This window comes from Heteronotia binoei, chromosome 12 (genome assembly GCF_032191835.1).
Source record: "Heteronotia binoei isolate CCM8104 ecotype False Entrance Well chromosome 12, APGP_CSIRO_Hbin_v1, whole genome shotgun sequence".
Lineage (NCBI taxonomy): Eukaryota > Metazoa > Chordata > Lepidosauria > Squamata > Gekkonidae > Heteronotia > Heteronotia binoei.
The window spans coordinates 1,283,140-1,299,305 of NC_083234.1; the positions used below are offsets into that span (position 1 = coordinate 1,283,140).

General features: G+C 45.7%; 1 protein-coding gene across 1 annotated transcript in view; it reads left to right on the forward strand.

Annotated features, from left to right (window-relative positions):
- The window catches only part of CEP164 (centrosomal protein 164), a 119,301-nt gene that overhangs the window by 35,801 nt on the left and 67,334 nt on the right, over positions 1 to 16,166 (forward strand). Inside the window, exons 9-12 of the mRNA XM_060251327.1 lie at positions 1,838 to 1,923; positions 4,703 to 4,864; positions 8,956 to 9,165; positions 12,015 to 12,146. Coding sequence (XP_060107310.1) covers positions 1,838 to 1,923; positions 4,703 to 4,864; positions 8,956 to 9,165; positions 12,015 to 12,146 — 590 coding nt within the window. The remainder of the gene's footprint in view (positions 1 to 1,837; positions 1,924 to 4,702; positions 4,865 to 8,955; positions 9,166 to 12,014; positions 12,147 to 16,166) is intronic.

The following is a 16,166-nucleotide window of genomic DNA, read 5'->3' on the forward strand; positions in this document are numbered from 1 at the left end:
GGACAAACTGACAAGAATCTTAAAAGAATATGATTTAGAAAAGTTTAAAAATGAGTGGGGAAAATTTCAGAAGTATGTTAAAAAACAATGGAAGGCGAAAGGACATTTAGTGATTTTTGACAATACTTAAATGCTAGAGAAAACGTAAATGGACTACAGTTAAAAAATATGTGACTATGGGACTATACCCTTTCTTATTTTTTTTCAACCTATATTGATGAGGATTATAGTTAAAGTGAGATTATGGGAGTTTACTTTTCTTCAATTTTATTTTTATGAAAAAGATTGTGTGTCAGGCTCTGTAACTCTAATAATGTCGGGGCAGGAGGCTACAAATTCCGAGATGTCTTTTTTCATTTGGGGCCACCAGAATTGTCTGTTTACTAAGTGCAGTGTTTTTACGTAGCTGAAATGTCCCGTGTGTATCATGGCAAAAAAGAGAGGAGGAAAACCTCCCGGTCTACTCCGCCCCACTTCCACCGCCGAGAGACCGTGGTCAGTAGTATCTATGGACTTTTTAGTCGAATTACCAGTTTCTCAGGGACGCACAGTGATTCTGGTGATGGTGGACACTTTTTCCAAACAAGCACACTTCATTCCTTGCAAGCAAATACCCACTGCCAAGAAACTGGCCCGCTTGTTTTTCCACACTAATTCCCCGATAAGATCATTAGCGACCGCGGGCTGCAGTTCGTTGCCAACTTCTGGCGGGAATTTTGTAAAATGGCGGGTATAGAACAAGGACTAAGTTCCGCCTACCATCCCCAAACGGACGGACAGACAGAACGTGTGAACAGGCTTCTCGAGCAATACTTAGGGTGTTATGTGAACTACCAACAATCTAATTGGGTGGAGCTGCTCCCCTTTGCAGAATATGGGTACAATAATAGCGTACACAGCTCCACCAAAACCTCGCCGTTTCAAATTGTGAATGGCTACGACAGAAAGCCATCCCCATTGCTACCGGCTCCCGAGGGGACAGCGCCACCTACCTCTGGTCAGCAATGGTGGGAATCTCTAGCCAAAGGGTGGAAAGTAATCCAGGAAAACCTGGAAGCTGCCAAACACTCTCCTGAGTGGGATTTCAAATTGGGAGATACTGTGTTTCTATCAACGAAGAACTTGCCGTTACCACAAACCTCCAGAAAATTAGCATACAAATACTTGGGTCCATTCAAGATCAAAAGAGTAATAAATTCAGTGACTGTAGAACTGGACCTACCAAAGAACAAAAGAATGCAACCGTTAGTAGATAACTCGGCCGCCAGGCACCTTCCCAGGGCAAGAAGATAAGCCGAAACCCTTGTGTGAAAGTTTGCACCTTCACCCCCTTGATGTTATGGGAATGGGAGCTTTGTTTAGAAAACCTTTGATGTAGCTTCTTTAAGAATAGTAACCGCCTGATTCCAGGAATTAGTCTCAACTTCTGTATCCAGCTATGAGTTTCCAATAAATGTATACATTGTTTCAATGAATACTGCCTTGAGATTCCATCGCCTGACATTGTGGACTAAAGGAGTATAATGAAGATGGATAATAATAATAATAAATGGTTTTTTCCTTATTTTTAATTTACTATAGCTATAAGTTTTTTTAAATGAAGATTCTTAAAATGTTAAACTACCTTTTATTTCTTTTTAGTATTTTAAGTAAAATGCGCCGGTGGAGGTCACGAAACGGGGGGGAGGGAGGTGGAAAATGTGATGCGATGTATTGGTACTAATCATTTAATAACAGTTGAATATTATCATAATATGTTGCAGAATAATAAAATTTGTTTTACACAAAGAAAGGACAGAGTTTTGATGAACTCTCCAGTTTTTGCTTTCTCTTGCAGGCAGACGGATCACTGGCACAGGAGAAAGACCAAAGCGGAGAGGAGCAAAGCCTGGCGAGCAGAGGAGAGGCAGAGGCCGATAAGCGGTACAGCCCTGAGCCTTGTGTGTGGTGGTGTCCCATCCCAGTAGTACTCCCACTGCAGCCGTCACAGCAGAGCACCTGACAACTTGCTAAGATCTAGGGTTGCCAAGTCCAATTCAAGAAATATCTGGGGACTTTGGGGGTGGAGCCAGGAGACTTTGGGGGTGGAGCCAGGAGACATTGGGGGTGGAGCCAGGAGCAAGGTTGTGACAAGCACAATTGAACTCCAAAGGGAGTTCTGGCCATCACATTTCAAGGGACTGAACACCTTTTAAATGCCTTCCTTCCATAGGAAATAATGAAGGATAGGGGCACCTTCTTTTGGGGCATATAGACTTGGACCCCCTGGTCCAATCTTTTTGAAACTTGGAGGGTATTTTGAGGAGAGGCACCAGATGCTGCGCCGCAAATTTGGGGCCTCTACCTCAAAAAACAGCACCCGCAGAGCCCCAGATACTCTCGGATCCATTCTCCATTATTTCCTATGGGAATAGCTCTCCATAGGGAATAATAAAGTTCCCAGCAGATATTTCCCTCCCCTCCCCCCACTTTCTGATGATCCTGAAGCAGGGGGAGGGCCTCCAAACCAGGGGATCCCCTGCCGCCACCTGGGGATTGGCAACCCTACTAAGATCTCTGCCGCACAAACAAGGGCTCTTCTTTCCTGTCCATCCCTCCCGTTTCTTTGCCTGTCTATCTCCACCTGGCAGACTAAGCCAGCAAGCTGCTCGAGCTGCCAGTTGTCCTCCGGACTTCTTGGCTGCCATCGTAATGTAGCTGTCATTGCTGTGACCAGCAAGCTTGTCATGGGCTCCCTGGCGGCTGCTGTGAGAAGATCCACCTGGCATCCTGCTGCACCTCTGCTCACCTTACAAACATCGTTTTGCATCATACCAGATTGGTTTATCCTGTAGTAGGAAATGGCAGCAGATACCTTACAGAATTCACCTTATTGAGAGTAGCAGATGTTGCTTCATAAAAGCAAGATTCAGTTTTCATGGATGCTGTGGAGAAATGCCATTTTGGCTGGTGTTTGTCTGGGAGTTGGCTAGAAGGAGACAGGCTTTGGGCCTAGTCTCTTCCTCCTCCCCCCTTCCCCTCCTGTCTGGGAACAGCAATTCTGAGGAGGCCTCCTAGAGAGGCAGGAAGTCTGTCAGGCTGGTCTCCCAGAATGCTGCAAAAAGCTAAACCAGTTCCTGGGCGGGGACTGGGGTTTGTACTGAAGATTTTGGGCGGGAAAGCCCTGTTAAAAGTTGTCAGTTCAGTTGGAGTTGGAATATAGTCTTGGAAGGTCTGGTCAGGGCAATATTGTATAATAGGGAGAGAAGGAGGGTTTTTCCCTAGTTTGATTTATTTCTTCTGTTCACTATTTTAAAATGCCCGTAAATAGTTGTATGTTGTAAATAAATGTTTTGTCTGTTTAAAAGGTAGTCCCTTCCCCAAGCGCCTTAGACCACGCTGCTGCAAGAGGGGAGACCAGGGAAGGGGGAGGGCAGGCGCTTGGCAAGGGTGCCAGTCCTCCAGGGATCTCCCAAAGAAGGACTGTGGTCTCTGCGATAACCAGGTGCTGGGCTGGCAGAGGACCTAGCCAGGCCTCAGAAATGGCAGGAAGGGGGACTGGGAGTCCTGTTCCTCTCAGTTAGGAGCCCCTAAATTGAGCAGGTGGTGGCAGCGTGCTCTAGTGGCGGGAAGAAGATAAGCTCCCTCCAGGAGTTGGCAACCCAAAAGGGAGTTCACGGGACTGGGTCTGAAGGCAGAATCAGGCCGGTTCTGTCACATATGCAAGGAAAAAGTTGAGAGCATCTATAATCCCAGTTTCTTGTGCTCCCGTAAAGCTTGTGGTCTGATCTGTTGCCACGCCCCTGGGCCGGCCTGGCTCTTTTCCCACAGGGCCTCAGACATTAGGAAGCCAAAATAAGGCGGCACAGCTCAAACGCACAATACATTTTGAGCTCTGAAGCAGAAGTATTTTCTTTTTCCTTTCAACTCTTAGGATGGCAATCTTGCTGCCTCTAAAAACCTGCTGTTCACTGGCTGGTTTCTGGATAATGGGGCAGGCAGTGTCTGCCTTTCAACTGTCCAGGCAAACATTCAACAAGCTGTTGCATGCTGTCAACCATCATCATATGGCATTGCGTGTAGTATAGCCAGGAGATCTGAAGATTGTCTGGCAGCCTTAAGTTCCAACTCCTTCAGTGTTATGCACCACTGCATCATCCCTAGAGGAGAAGTTGGACGATGGAAGGTGTAAGAGCTGCTCAGGAGGGGCCGCTACGGGAATGGTTCTCTGCTGTGAAGCGGGGGGGCACCATCTTTGTAGATGCTTTTGATGTTGTTATTCTTTTTTGGTTCAAGCCAAGCTTTTAGCTTTGCTGTTCTGTTGTGCTGCTTTGTGCTTGTCAGTTCTGTCCCAAAGATTTTACAGGATGCACCTGGCTTCCGGCCTCTCTGACTGTGGTGCTGATGTCCCACCAGAGGGGTTGGGAGCAGGGCTGGGTGGGAGAATTCTCCAAGGCAGAGAGGCCCAAGGCATATCACCTGGTGTTAACACACTCCAGCCACAGCTGACCCTGGGCTTTTTGCTCTGGCAGCCCTTTTCTCTTCTCTTACAGGAAAGGCTCTTTTTTTAGCACAAAGAAGGTCTGTTGTTGAGAAGGTGTTTTCCTGTGTGGTGCCTGTTGATGGTAGAGTCTGGCTTTTCCATCGCCTGCCATTGTAGACAGAATCATGAAACCTTCTGCATGACAACTGTTTGTCCTTTTGTCTTTCAACTGCTGTCAAGTGAGAGGAGTGGAAACTGTTCCAGTGCCAAAGAAAGGGTTGACGAGCAGCGTTCCAGTGTGGAGAAGATGGGCTTGGCAGATGCTGGTGCCCTGGAGGAGGAGGAGGGGAGAACTGTGAATGGACTGAAGGACACCAAGGAGCCTGACGCACCTTGCCAGGGGTAAGGGCCAGGTCTGGGAGAGCAGAGTTGACCCCCTTCTCCCCCCATGGCAGGGCTCTGACATATGCAAAGGGCTGGTTCAGTGCCTCAGAAGGCACATGGGATGCCAGAGCAGCAGAGGGCAGCAGCACGGGGGGAAGAGAGAAGAGGGATGGCTGCACATCCTGCCACATCCTCTCTGGTGGTCCAGTGCCTGCTGTAGAGGGGGCAATACAAGGAAACAGCTGTGCCCCTGCTGCAGCAGCCCAAGTGGTCCAGTGCCTGCTGTAGAGGGGGCAACCCAGGGAAACAGCTGTGCCCCTCCTCCTGCTGCTGCTGCCTGGGTCCAAAGCAGACCCTGCTGAGTTGACATTGGAGGGGGCGGGGAGTGCGCGGGGCAGGAAAATTAACTGAACCAGGCCTTCCTGTCTACCGGGCTGCTCTCTTCTTCTTATTCAAGTGGCTGTGATGGACGGAATGGCAGCTGCTTCTTCATAAAAGGAGTAGTCAGGCAGGTCTTTTTGAGGAGTAGAAGTTCATTATCAGGAATTGTGTGTTATTGTAGATTTTCCGGGCAGTGTGGCTGTGGTCTTGGCATGGTGGGACCTGATGTTTCCCCAGCAACTGTGACTGGCATCCTCAGAGGTGTAACCCAGAAAACTGGAGTTTTCTCTTGGTCAAATTGAGAAGAAGTTGGTAGGCAGGTAATTTATATCTACTCAGCCAGGTGGGGTAGGGCTGAGTCATTATCTTGTGGGAGCTTCCTGGGCTGTGATGCTAATGGAGGCGCTTCCCTGAGGGGGTTCTTCTGTGTATGGATTGGCTATTGAAATTCTGATCTTATCTGTAGGGCTGCTGTGAGTTGTAGGGCATGTTGTGTTTTTTAGGACTGGAAGCCATGCCCTATTCATTTTTAAACTTCCTTCCTTCCTGTTGAAACTGTGTCTATGTTTGTGGATTTCAGTGGCTTCCCTGTGTAGTCTGACATTTATTTATTTCTATTTGTATCCTGCCCTCCCTGTGAACAGGCTCAGGGCGACTAACAGCAGATTCGGCTAACATGGTGATTGGATGTGTTGTCCAGCATGTCCAAATGTCTTGGAATAAGATCCTGTGTCCTGTTTGAGGGAGGCTGTGTTCAGCCACTGCTGATTTGTCCAATTGGCCCAGTCTGCAGTGTCCTTTTATTCTTAGCTGGATGTAAACTTGTCCACAACTGTGTGTTAATTGGAGCTACCTGAAAGAACAGGATGGGAAGTTCTTTTTGGGATGTTCTTTTCTGAGCAGCCTGCTGGAGCAGATGGTCAGGAGGACAGATCTGGCCCCTCTCTTGCTTGAAAACTGGCCATGGCAAGAAGCGCTTCTGGAACTCAAGCCCATCTCCTGAGCTAACCAAGCCCCAGGCTATGTGTCCGCCCACTTTGGAAATCCTCCTTCTTCCCTTTTTGCTCCTGTCCAGGCAGCGTCTTCCTCATCCTGGTCTGAGGTCTCCCTCTTTCCTGATCGGTTTGAGCCACTTATTGGCTTCCTTTGCATTCAGCTTTCTTTTCCCTGGTGTTGAAACTGTCTATATTTTCTGTTTGGTGGGGGTGGGGGCTGAAGTGGCTGCTGGTGGCTCCTGGTGTAGGGGTTCCTCTCTGCAGAGATGCATGCAGCATGGGGCTCTTTGCTCCAGGCAGCACAGAGATGTGAAACATCAGCTGTTCAGAGGACGAAGCAGTCAGGATTTGGCAGGCAGAGTGGCCAAGAGTTCTGTCCTCTGCTTTCCGGGATAGTTCATGTCTGTGGAATGTGACTTTTACAGTGCTGGCCTTTCTGTAAACTTTCTGCACACAAGACTGACTCTGGTGATGTTCCTTAGCATATCAGATCAGTAGCAAAGTGACTGGTGTTTAACATTGCATATGTGGGCTAGAGTGTGAGCTTGTTAATGTATAAACGATGCAATTGTGGATCGATTCAACAGTGGCATTGTTAAACAAAATTTATACCTCCATCCAAAGTCCCCACTAGTAACTGGCAAGTCAATATTGCTAGTACAAGGACTTTGATTGGAAGGAGGAAGAGGAACGTCTACTCAGCCTCCCCCTGTGGAAAGAGCTGGCAGCAGCGTGTTGATGTTTGAAGGCTGGATTGTGGATTGTGGGTCTGTTGACACACCATTTTGTTGTTTGTTTGGGGGCTTACAGATTGGGTAATATATTCGGGGGGGAGGCAGCTGTATAGGTCTGAAGCAGCAGAATAAATTTTGAGTCCAGTCTGACAGAGTTTCAATCTGGGTGTGCACCTTTGTGTGCAGGCACACGTCTTCAGTACATTGACGCCAGATTTCCTCAACCATTGCCTATAGGTGGTGGGGGGGGTGTCAGTTGCTAGGAAGGGCTGGTTAGAGTCAAGAGGCAGAAGGAACTGGGTGATCAGAGTAACTGAGATTAGATAAAAGCTGTTGGTGAAATCTGTGGATGGCAGCAAATTAGCATACCAGCGAAAGAGTTAACAGACAGCTGTGAGAACCAAGAGTGGGTCCAGCAGCACCTCCAAGACCAACAAAGTTCAATTCTGGGTATGATCGAGAACTGAGAGACTTTGCATGTGTGGAGGCACCCTTCCCCAGGCCCAGGGATTGTGTTGTCTGGGTGTATGCGGCAGCAAAGTTGGCATCTGGTACCAGTGTCCATGTTCAAATTAGATGTTGTATTATTGTGGGTGGGGAGTTGTTTAAGATTGAGGGGCTGTCTGTGTGCAAGAAAAGGGTTGCCTCGGATACTTGTGAAAGAGAACTGTCTTCATTGAGTAGAGGTTGTAAGTTCCAGATGATACATTGAACTGCTTGAGTTGTGGAATAAGGTTTGCTTTGGCATTGTAAGCCACTGTGAGCCTGCCTTGAGGGGCGGGGGAGCAACATTTGCTGCCCTAAGGATATGAGGCTGGGAGACCCAAGGAGCCCCCAAGACCGCCTGTGCCTTCAGGACAGAGGCAGAAACAGAAAGCAGGGAATGGCACCATCTTCCTTTCTCCTTCACATCGGAGATCCTACTTCTGGCTGGATTCAAGGCTCAACACATTTTGTTTAAACCTAAAAGTTCATTCTTTTCCCTTCTGATTTTAAAAGCAATTAAAACATTTGCATGGGCCCCTACAAGTATCATGGGCACTCGGCACTGTGCCTGCTGTGTCCGGTGGATAAATCGGCCCTGATTCAAGGTCATGTGAAAACAGCAGGATTTCAGTCTTGGCAGGATTTCAGTCCTTAGCGAACTGCGGCCCTCCAGATCTTCGGATTGGCAGAGGAAGTAGGAGTGCCCCAGGTGATGGAAATTCTGTTGACACACAATGGAATTAGTTTTCTTCTATTAAAAAGCCTAACTATCTGTTTCTCTCATTGTTTATTATAGCCCACCAAGGCAGCACCACTCAACATCAGGCTTGGCATTTAATTTTGATTGTTTAAAAGATACGCAGTGATACAACAGTTCATACCTTTGTAACTCTACCTACCCATCGAGCAGACTGCATTGTTGTGCTTCAAGTTGCTTCTTTGGCAAGAGAGAATTTTTGGCTCTCTGTAGTTGGCATGGCAAAGAGGTTGGGAGGTTGGCTACCATCCCAGAAGCAGCTCCTCTTCCTCCTTTTCTTCTTCTTCCTCCTCCCTCCTCCTCCTCTTCCTTGATTGCAAAGGAGCAGCTGCCATAGCAAAATAAAACAAAAGTCCAGTGGCAGAGTAACACATACTTCAGGATGAACTTTTATGAATCAGCAGTCAGATATGTGGACGGAGATTAAACTGGGAGTTCTGCTTAAGGGAAATATGGCAAATGTGTGAGTGGGGTTGAGGCCAGTTTTGTGTCTTTCAAGTGCATTCTCTGTGGAAGCGACAAGAACAAGACTGGCCATTACAGCTAGATTTGAGTCCAGCAGCACATTTGAGGCCAATTTGAAGATGCGGGGGTGGGGGGTGAAGCTTTCGAGTGAGTCAAGCAGTCCCTTTATGGCCAACCCCCTTGCAGTCTGGTGCCCTCCTCCTTGCCACCCTTTCTGTTCACGGTGGGCTTTCACAATCTTGACCACTGGCTTCTGGGTTGTATAGTAAAACACATTTCTCTTCCCTGCAGGGCGTTTGGGGCTGCAGTTAGGCAAACAGAGCCTTCTAAGCAGCATTCGGGGGACTCCCTGGAGGAAATATCCAAGGAAGAACAGAATTCACTGGAGCCATTAAAAATGCACCCGTGGCAAGAAGAAGAAGAAGAAGAGGCTCAAGTCCAGCGCTTCCGGCAAGAGGAGGCGATGCAGCTGCTCCGCCAGCAAAAAGAGGCTGCCCTCTGGTGAGGAGTTAGGGGTCAAGGGTTGGCCCCACAGACCCAGCGGTGAGGGGGCACTGCCTTGAAACAGCCACATCCTTCTTGGGCTGAATTAAATTAGCACATGAACCCCAATAAAGCAGAGTGGTGACTGAGTATTTCCTTAAAACTTTCAACCCTTAGAACAGCCCTCTGAGGAAGAAGTTGAGGTATAGTTCTTTGTTCCAGGTTCAAAGTGGGAACCTTGTATTTACCAGTCAATAAACAGTCAATGTATTAATTAAGAATTCTATTTTAAAATATAATCACCGTAGATATGATGAAATAAAATTATTAGATAGATACACAGAACACTGGCACACTCCATACAAATTAATCCTATATAAGCATGCATGTTGTTCCTATTCTACTTAAATCGATTTGAAGACAAAACATTAAATTCATAAACTGATTATCCAGGTATTTTTGCAAAAACAAGAATGCAGAATTTTTCTGAATTTCATGAGAGATTCATGGGCTATAGAGTGTGGCCAGCTTCTATGGGGACAGTTATATGGACCAACATATTGCAATGCCTTCTTTTCACCAGTTAAGGTGGGGCATTCTTGTAAGTGGGCCGTGGTGCTTTCCAGCTGAATAGCAGACTTGTTCCTGAGATTTTTCTGGCCATAGAACCGGTTATTAGCTTATTGTGGCTGTGAACAGTAGACTTTTATAGAAAGTAACATCTGAAATGTTTGCTTGCGGTTCTAAGGGGAAGAAGTTAGAATATTGAGAATCAAAGTAAATCCAAGCTGTTTAATATTGCAATGTACATAAACTACTTGGAATATACAATCGACAGTAAATTCTATCACACCAGGTTAGATAAAAATATCTAAAGGGGGTTAGATAAAAATATGGAGCAGAGGTCCATCAGTGGCTGTTAGCCACAGTGTACATATATATGTGTGCGTATGTATAATTTTTTTTATGACATATGACATTCTAGAAAGTCATATTCTGTCTTAAACATAAGAACATAAGGGAAGCCATGTTGGATCAGGCCAATGGCCCAACACTCTGTGTCACACAGTGGCCAAAAAAACAGGTGCCATCAGGAGGTCCACTAGTGGGACCAGGGCACTAGAAGCCTTCTCACTGCTGCCCCCTCCCAAGCACCCAGAATACAGAGGATCACTGCCCCAGACAGAGTTCCATCTGTACCTTGTGGCTATTAGCCACTAATGGACCTCTGCTCCACATTTTTATTCAATTCCCTCTTGAAGCCATCTATGCTTGTAGCCACTACCACCTCCTGTGGCAGTGAATTCCCTGTGTTAATCACTCTTTGGGTGAGGAAGTACTTCCTTTGATCTGTTCTACCTTGACTACTCAGCAATTTCATTGAGTGCCCAAAAATTCTTGTATTGTGAGAAAGGGAGAAAAGTACTTCTTTCTCTACCTTCTCTATCCCGTGCATAATCTTGTAAACCTCTATCATGTCACCCCTCAGTCGACATTTTTCCGAGCTAAAGAGCCCCAAGCGCTTTAACCTTTCTTCATAGGGAAAGTGTTCCAACCTTTTAATCATTCTAGTTGCCCTTTTCTGGACTTTTTCCAATGCTGTTCTATCTTTGTTGAGGTGTGGTGGCCAGAATTGTACCCAGTGTCATGAATGAACTCTCCTTCCTGCAGCACTGCACAGCTGAGTGTCTGGGAGTTGCACCGAAAGGGCAGAAGTGAGCAACCCCCCCCCCCCCCTTCTGAGTGCAGGCTCACCAGAGGGAGGACAGATGGCCATTGGGGTGTGCATGGTGAACAAATATGTGGGCCCAGGTTGTGGTTCTTGCCTGGGACCTAAGACAAACCATGGTCTAGCTAGGAAGGCTAGAGATAGAGAGAGGTGGAAAAGAATGCTGGTACTCTGCTCTGTTAAAGTCCTATGAGGAAAGGCTGAAGGAGTGCTGGGTATGTTTAGCCTGGAGAAGAGGCAACTGGAAGGTGATCTGATGAAATTAAATCAAAAGAGTTTCCGGCTCAACATTAGGAAGAACTTCCTGACCGTTAGAGCGATTCCTCAGTGGAGCAGGCTTTCTTGGGAGGTGGTGGGCTCTCCTTCCTTGGAGGTTTTTAAACAGAGGCTAGATGGCCATCTGACAGCAATGAAGATCCTGTGAATTTAGGGGGAGGTGTTTGTGAGTTTCCTGCATTGTGCAGGGGGTTGGACTAGATGACCCTAGAGGTCCCTTCAACTCTATGATTCTATGATCACCATCTTCAAGTGCTTGAAGGGCTGTCATATTATAGAGGAAGGTGTGGAATTGTTTTCTCTGGCCCCAGAAGGCCAATGGATTGAAATTAAATCCCAAAAGAGTTTCCAGCTAAACATGAGGAAGAACTTCCTGACCATTAGAGCGGTTCCTCATTAAAGTGGAACAGGCTTCCTCTTCGGGAGGTGGTGGCTTCTCCTCCTTTGGAAGTTTTCATACAGAAGCTAGGTGGCCACCTGACAGCAGTGAATTAGGCAGATCATGAGAGGGAGGGCAGAAAGGGTTGCATCAGTGCTAAGTTCTCGTGGCCTTTTCTTACATGCCCAAGGAAATGCTGAGCTCCACTTTGGGGTCGGGAAGCCATTTTCTCCAGGCCAGTTTGATCAGGGATCCTAGAGGTTTCATAGCCTGTGTTTTTTTCTTAGAAGCAAACTAGGCTGGGTTCATTTTCAGTCTTGGTCTACTGTGATCCTTTCCTCCAGGTTGTCAGCACTGAGTGAGTCTTGCGTACCCCTTTGAGCCACTTCCTCCTGTTCTTGGAGAAGATGGAAGGGCCTTAGCAGTGCATAGCAAGGGGGTGATCTTGGCAGATACTCAAATCATCTTCTGCTCATCCTTTAGGTCACTGAAAACAGAGTTGGAGAAGACCAGGCAAGAGGAGGAGCTCCGCTTGAGGGAGGTCTTGCAAGACAGACTCCTGAAACTCCAGATCGAGAGTCAGTCTGAACTGGAAGCAGAGAAGGAGAGACTCAGGTGGCACCTTGAGTGGGCAGGGCCTGTGAGTGGTGGCCTCTTCCAAAGAGGAGGAGGAGGAAATCTGTGGCCTTTGGGCATGAGAGAGAGACCCTTGGTTTAAGCTGGCTTTGCCTCTGCCTTGGGCACTTGGGCCATTACCTGAGACTTGGCAGAATTTCTTTCTTGGGAAGAGTCTTTCAGTAGCTGACTCTTCTTTGTGAAATACTCACTCCTGCACTGGGGATGACTCTCTGTAGCTCAAGTAAAAGCTTTAAGGGGCAGGGGCTCCACTGGCCTTGAGGCAGACGTGGAGCACACGCGACAGGCCTGAAGTGGGTGGAGGCATGCAGGCTTTCTAAAGATGATTATTAAAAGGGGTACAAAAGGGGAAGGGAGAAGTATGAATTCATCAGTGATCTCCAAGTATTATGAGTAGTTACATGCAACAAGTAAAATCAACTGTTTTAGTAAAGATACATATTTCAAGCATGAGAGCAGATAGTAAAACATTATTACAGCATTTTGATCTGAATTCTCTCTTTACAAGAGTAAGCAAGAACTTTCTTCATTGCGACATTCTATTAACAATGAAAACATTACATCTTTTACAGTTAGACAAATTCCTGCTCTAAATTTAAACCACCCTAAAAACCTAGATATTGTCTTAAATCATTTAACAATTTCAAATGTAAAAACTGAGAGTAAAACATCATTATTACAGTATTTTGAGGTGAATTCTCAAAGAATAAACAAGAACTTTCATAGTTGCAATTTTCTATTAATAATAAAGTTTCGACTTTTACAGTTAGACAAATTTTATGCTAAGTTGGAATCATCCTAAAAACCTAGATAGTATCTTAATCACTTAGCAGATTTTAAATTTTATCTTATATCTAAATTCTAGTGGAATACTGCAGAATAAAAAGTTATAACTATAGTTAGTATCTTCATCATCTCTGATATAATATACAAATAGTTTCAGGAATCAAGTATTTAACTGTTCCCATAATATGAGTGGTAGGCTTGCCATTTCAGCTGGAATTCTTTCGGTGGTCTCCTGTTGAGAGCCAGTTTGGTGTAGTAGTTGTGGACTCTTATCTGGGAAAACCAGGTTTGATTCCCCACTCCTCCACTTGCACCTGCTGGAATGGCCTTGGGTCAGCCATAGCTCTAGCAGAGGTTGTCCTTAAAAGGGCAACTGCTGTGAGAGTCCTCTCAGCCCCACTCACCTCACAGGGTGTTTGTTGTGGGGGAGGAAGATAAAGGAGATTGTGAGCCGCTCTGAGTGGAGGGCGGAATATAAATCCAATGTCTTCTTCTTTATATAATTAGTTAGCTTTGCCATTGTTGCATATTCAGCTAGTTTTCCTTTCCAGATCTCTATTATGGGACAGTCTTCTGTTTTCCATTTCATTGCAGATGTTGCTCAGGCAACATATATCTAAGTAAGAATATAAGAGATGCCGTGTTGAATCAGGCCAGTGGCCCATCCAGTCCAAGTCTTGTGAAATTCTATCTATATTGTCTGGCAAGATTGCCAATAGCATAGTCTTTGGTTTCATCGGGAATTTGGTTTTTAAAATATTTTGGATCTCTTCATATATATATTTCCTATATCTTTTCCACCCATGTTCAGGTCCACCACATATGGTAGAAGGTGCCTCTTGCATCTTTGCATTTCCAGCAATACCCTTTATGATTCTTGTTCATCTTTTCAATGTCTTTTGGGGTAACATCCCTTTTGTAGAACATCTTATACCAGTTTCCTCTCAGTGCTTGACTAGTAGTAAATCTAATGTCCTTAGTCCATAGGTTTTCCAAACATTGAAATGGTATTTCCTCACCAAAATTTTTCATCCATTTGATACAGGGTTTAATCTGTTCTTCAGAATCATATTGAAGCAATAACTTTTAAATTTGTCCTAGTATATGGTATTTAGATTGTGAAACAGTCTTTTCAGTCAGTTTCAGTCAGTAACCTCTCTTGTTACAGATATCATTTTTAAGTCAAGAAAAAAATTGATAATGCGTCCACCATATTGTTTCCTTTCCTTCTTTGATCTCTTGCCATGTCTTGATCATACCTTGCAAGTTTATCATATCGCCATAAGTTATGAAGTTGTTGTTTCACCTTATATAATTATCATAATAAGCAGCTATTGGTGACATTTTTGGTGGGATTGTGGGGCTGATTATCTTTTGTAGCATTTCTCTAAATTTTAGATAGGCTATCTCTAATTATATGTCTTTTATCTTGGGTTATGTTTTTGACACAGATTCTTTAATCCAGAGGCAACTATGTAGTCCAGGGGTGTCCTACTTAAGGCCCATGCGCTGGAACTTCCTGCCCATGGTTTTAATATGACCTGTGGCTCTTGCCCCCTCCCCTGCCTGTCCTCACCCTTTGAAGCTCTGATGAGGCTGCCAAAGTTCCCAGGTCCCTCGGCCTTGTCTTGCCTGCTTCAGCAGAAAGCTCTTGGGGGCTTGTAAAGCTGCAAAGAAAATGCAGCATGGATTTTCTATTATGGTCTCTACTCACATAGACTATTCTGGGACTGTTTCTAGCAATAGAAATAGTGTTTTGGGACTGGAATGACAGTCCTCAGAGTAGAATTTGGTCCCTCACTATAGAATGTGTGTTCCAGGACTGGAATGGCAGTCCTCAGAGTAGAATATGGTCCCTCGCAATAGAATGTGTGTTCTGGGACTAGAATGGCAGTCCTCAGAGTAGAATATGGTCCCTCGCAATAGAGTGTGTGTTCTGGGACTGGCTGTCAAGAGTCATTCCATCTTGTTCCTCTTGTCATGTGTATTCAATTCTACAATACTATACTGTGCTTCAGTGCTATGCTGCACTTGCTATGCCTTTGATATAACTGTAACTTGTTGCTTATCTGGAGGGAGGATGGCATGTCTGGAAACTGGCTAGTTGCTAGGTAACCAAGGTCAAAGAGCTGGAGGAGATGAGAACCATGAACTGATAGTGGGCACCTGTGGTGATGAGAGCTTAGCAAAAACCTCGTGCAAAACCCCCGCTTTTGCTTGGCGCACTTTGGCTTGAATTATAACAGTCAGGGCAAAGGTTTATAAGTTGGGGGAACTGACAGAGAGGTCAGTTCCGACAATGCGTGTGTATGCCCATGAAACTGGAATAAAGATCTTGAACTTCAACTGTCTTTTCCTTGACTCTGGGTCTGACACTGGCATGACAGTCCTCAGAGTAGAATATGGTCCCTCGCAATAGAATGTGTGTTCTGGGACTGGCATGACAGTCCTCAGAGTAGAATATGGTTCCATACTTCTGTGCTTTTACACATTGGGGCAACAGGCTCAGCTGCTGTTCTTCCCCTTTTCCAGTCTGAATCAGGCATAGTCTGTTCACAGAAATCAGGTTTAGAACATTCAAAATATAAGGAAGTTTAATAAACAAATTAAAAATACCCATGGATCTGTCCAAGTGTCAGGATGAGCGAGGACTTTTAAAAGAGGGAATGGTGAAACATTCAGTCCTCTGCTCCCTGATTCTATACTTGTCGTAAACAGTGTTGAACAAGTAAAGGCTGGTATGTCATAATGTAGCAGCATGCAAAATTTCTTCATGACTTTGATTGTCAGAGTATTGTTCCTTGACGCATGGTCAAGGTGGAGTCCTTTTGTAAGGACCCTCCATCAAGACTCAGGCACAGAACACTCCCAAAGAGCGAGTGGCAGCATCAGCGCTTCTCCCTCCTGTCTTGTGCTGAGATCTTTGCTGCTGCGTCTCTTCAGGAGCCCCTCCCCCTTGGGGTCTACCCTGATCTTCCTGATCCAAGAGGAAGAAATATGGCCTAGAGCCAGTTTTGTGTGAAAGCTAGTTGGGTATTGTGATTAAAAGTGAGCACTCTGATCTGGGGGAGGCGGGTTTGATTCCCTCCTCTTTCTCTGCATGCACCTGCTGTTCTCTTTAGCTTGGAGAAACGTCGACTGCGGGTTGGCATGAGAGAGGTTTACAAGATTATGCATGGGATAGAGAAGGTAGAGAAAGAAGTCCTTTTCTCC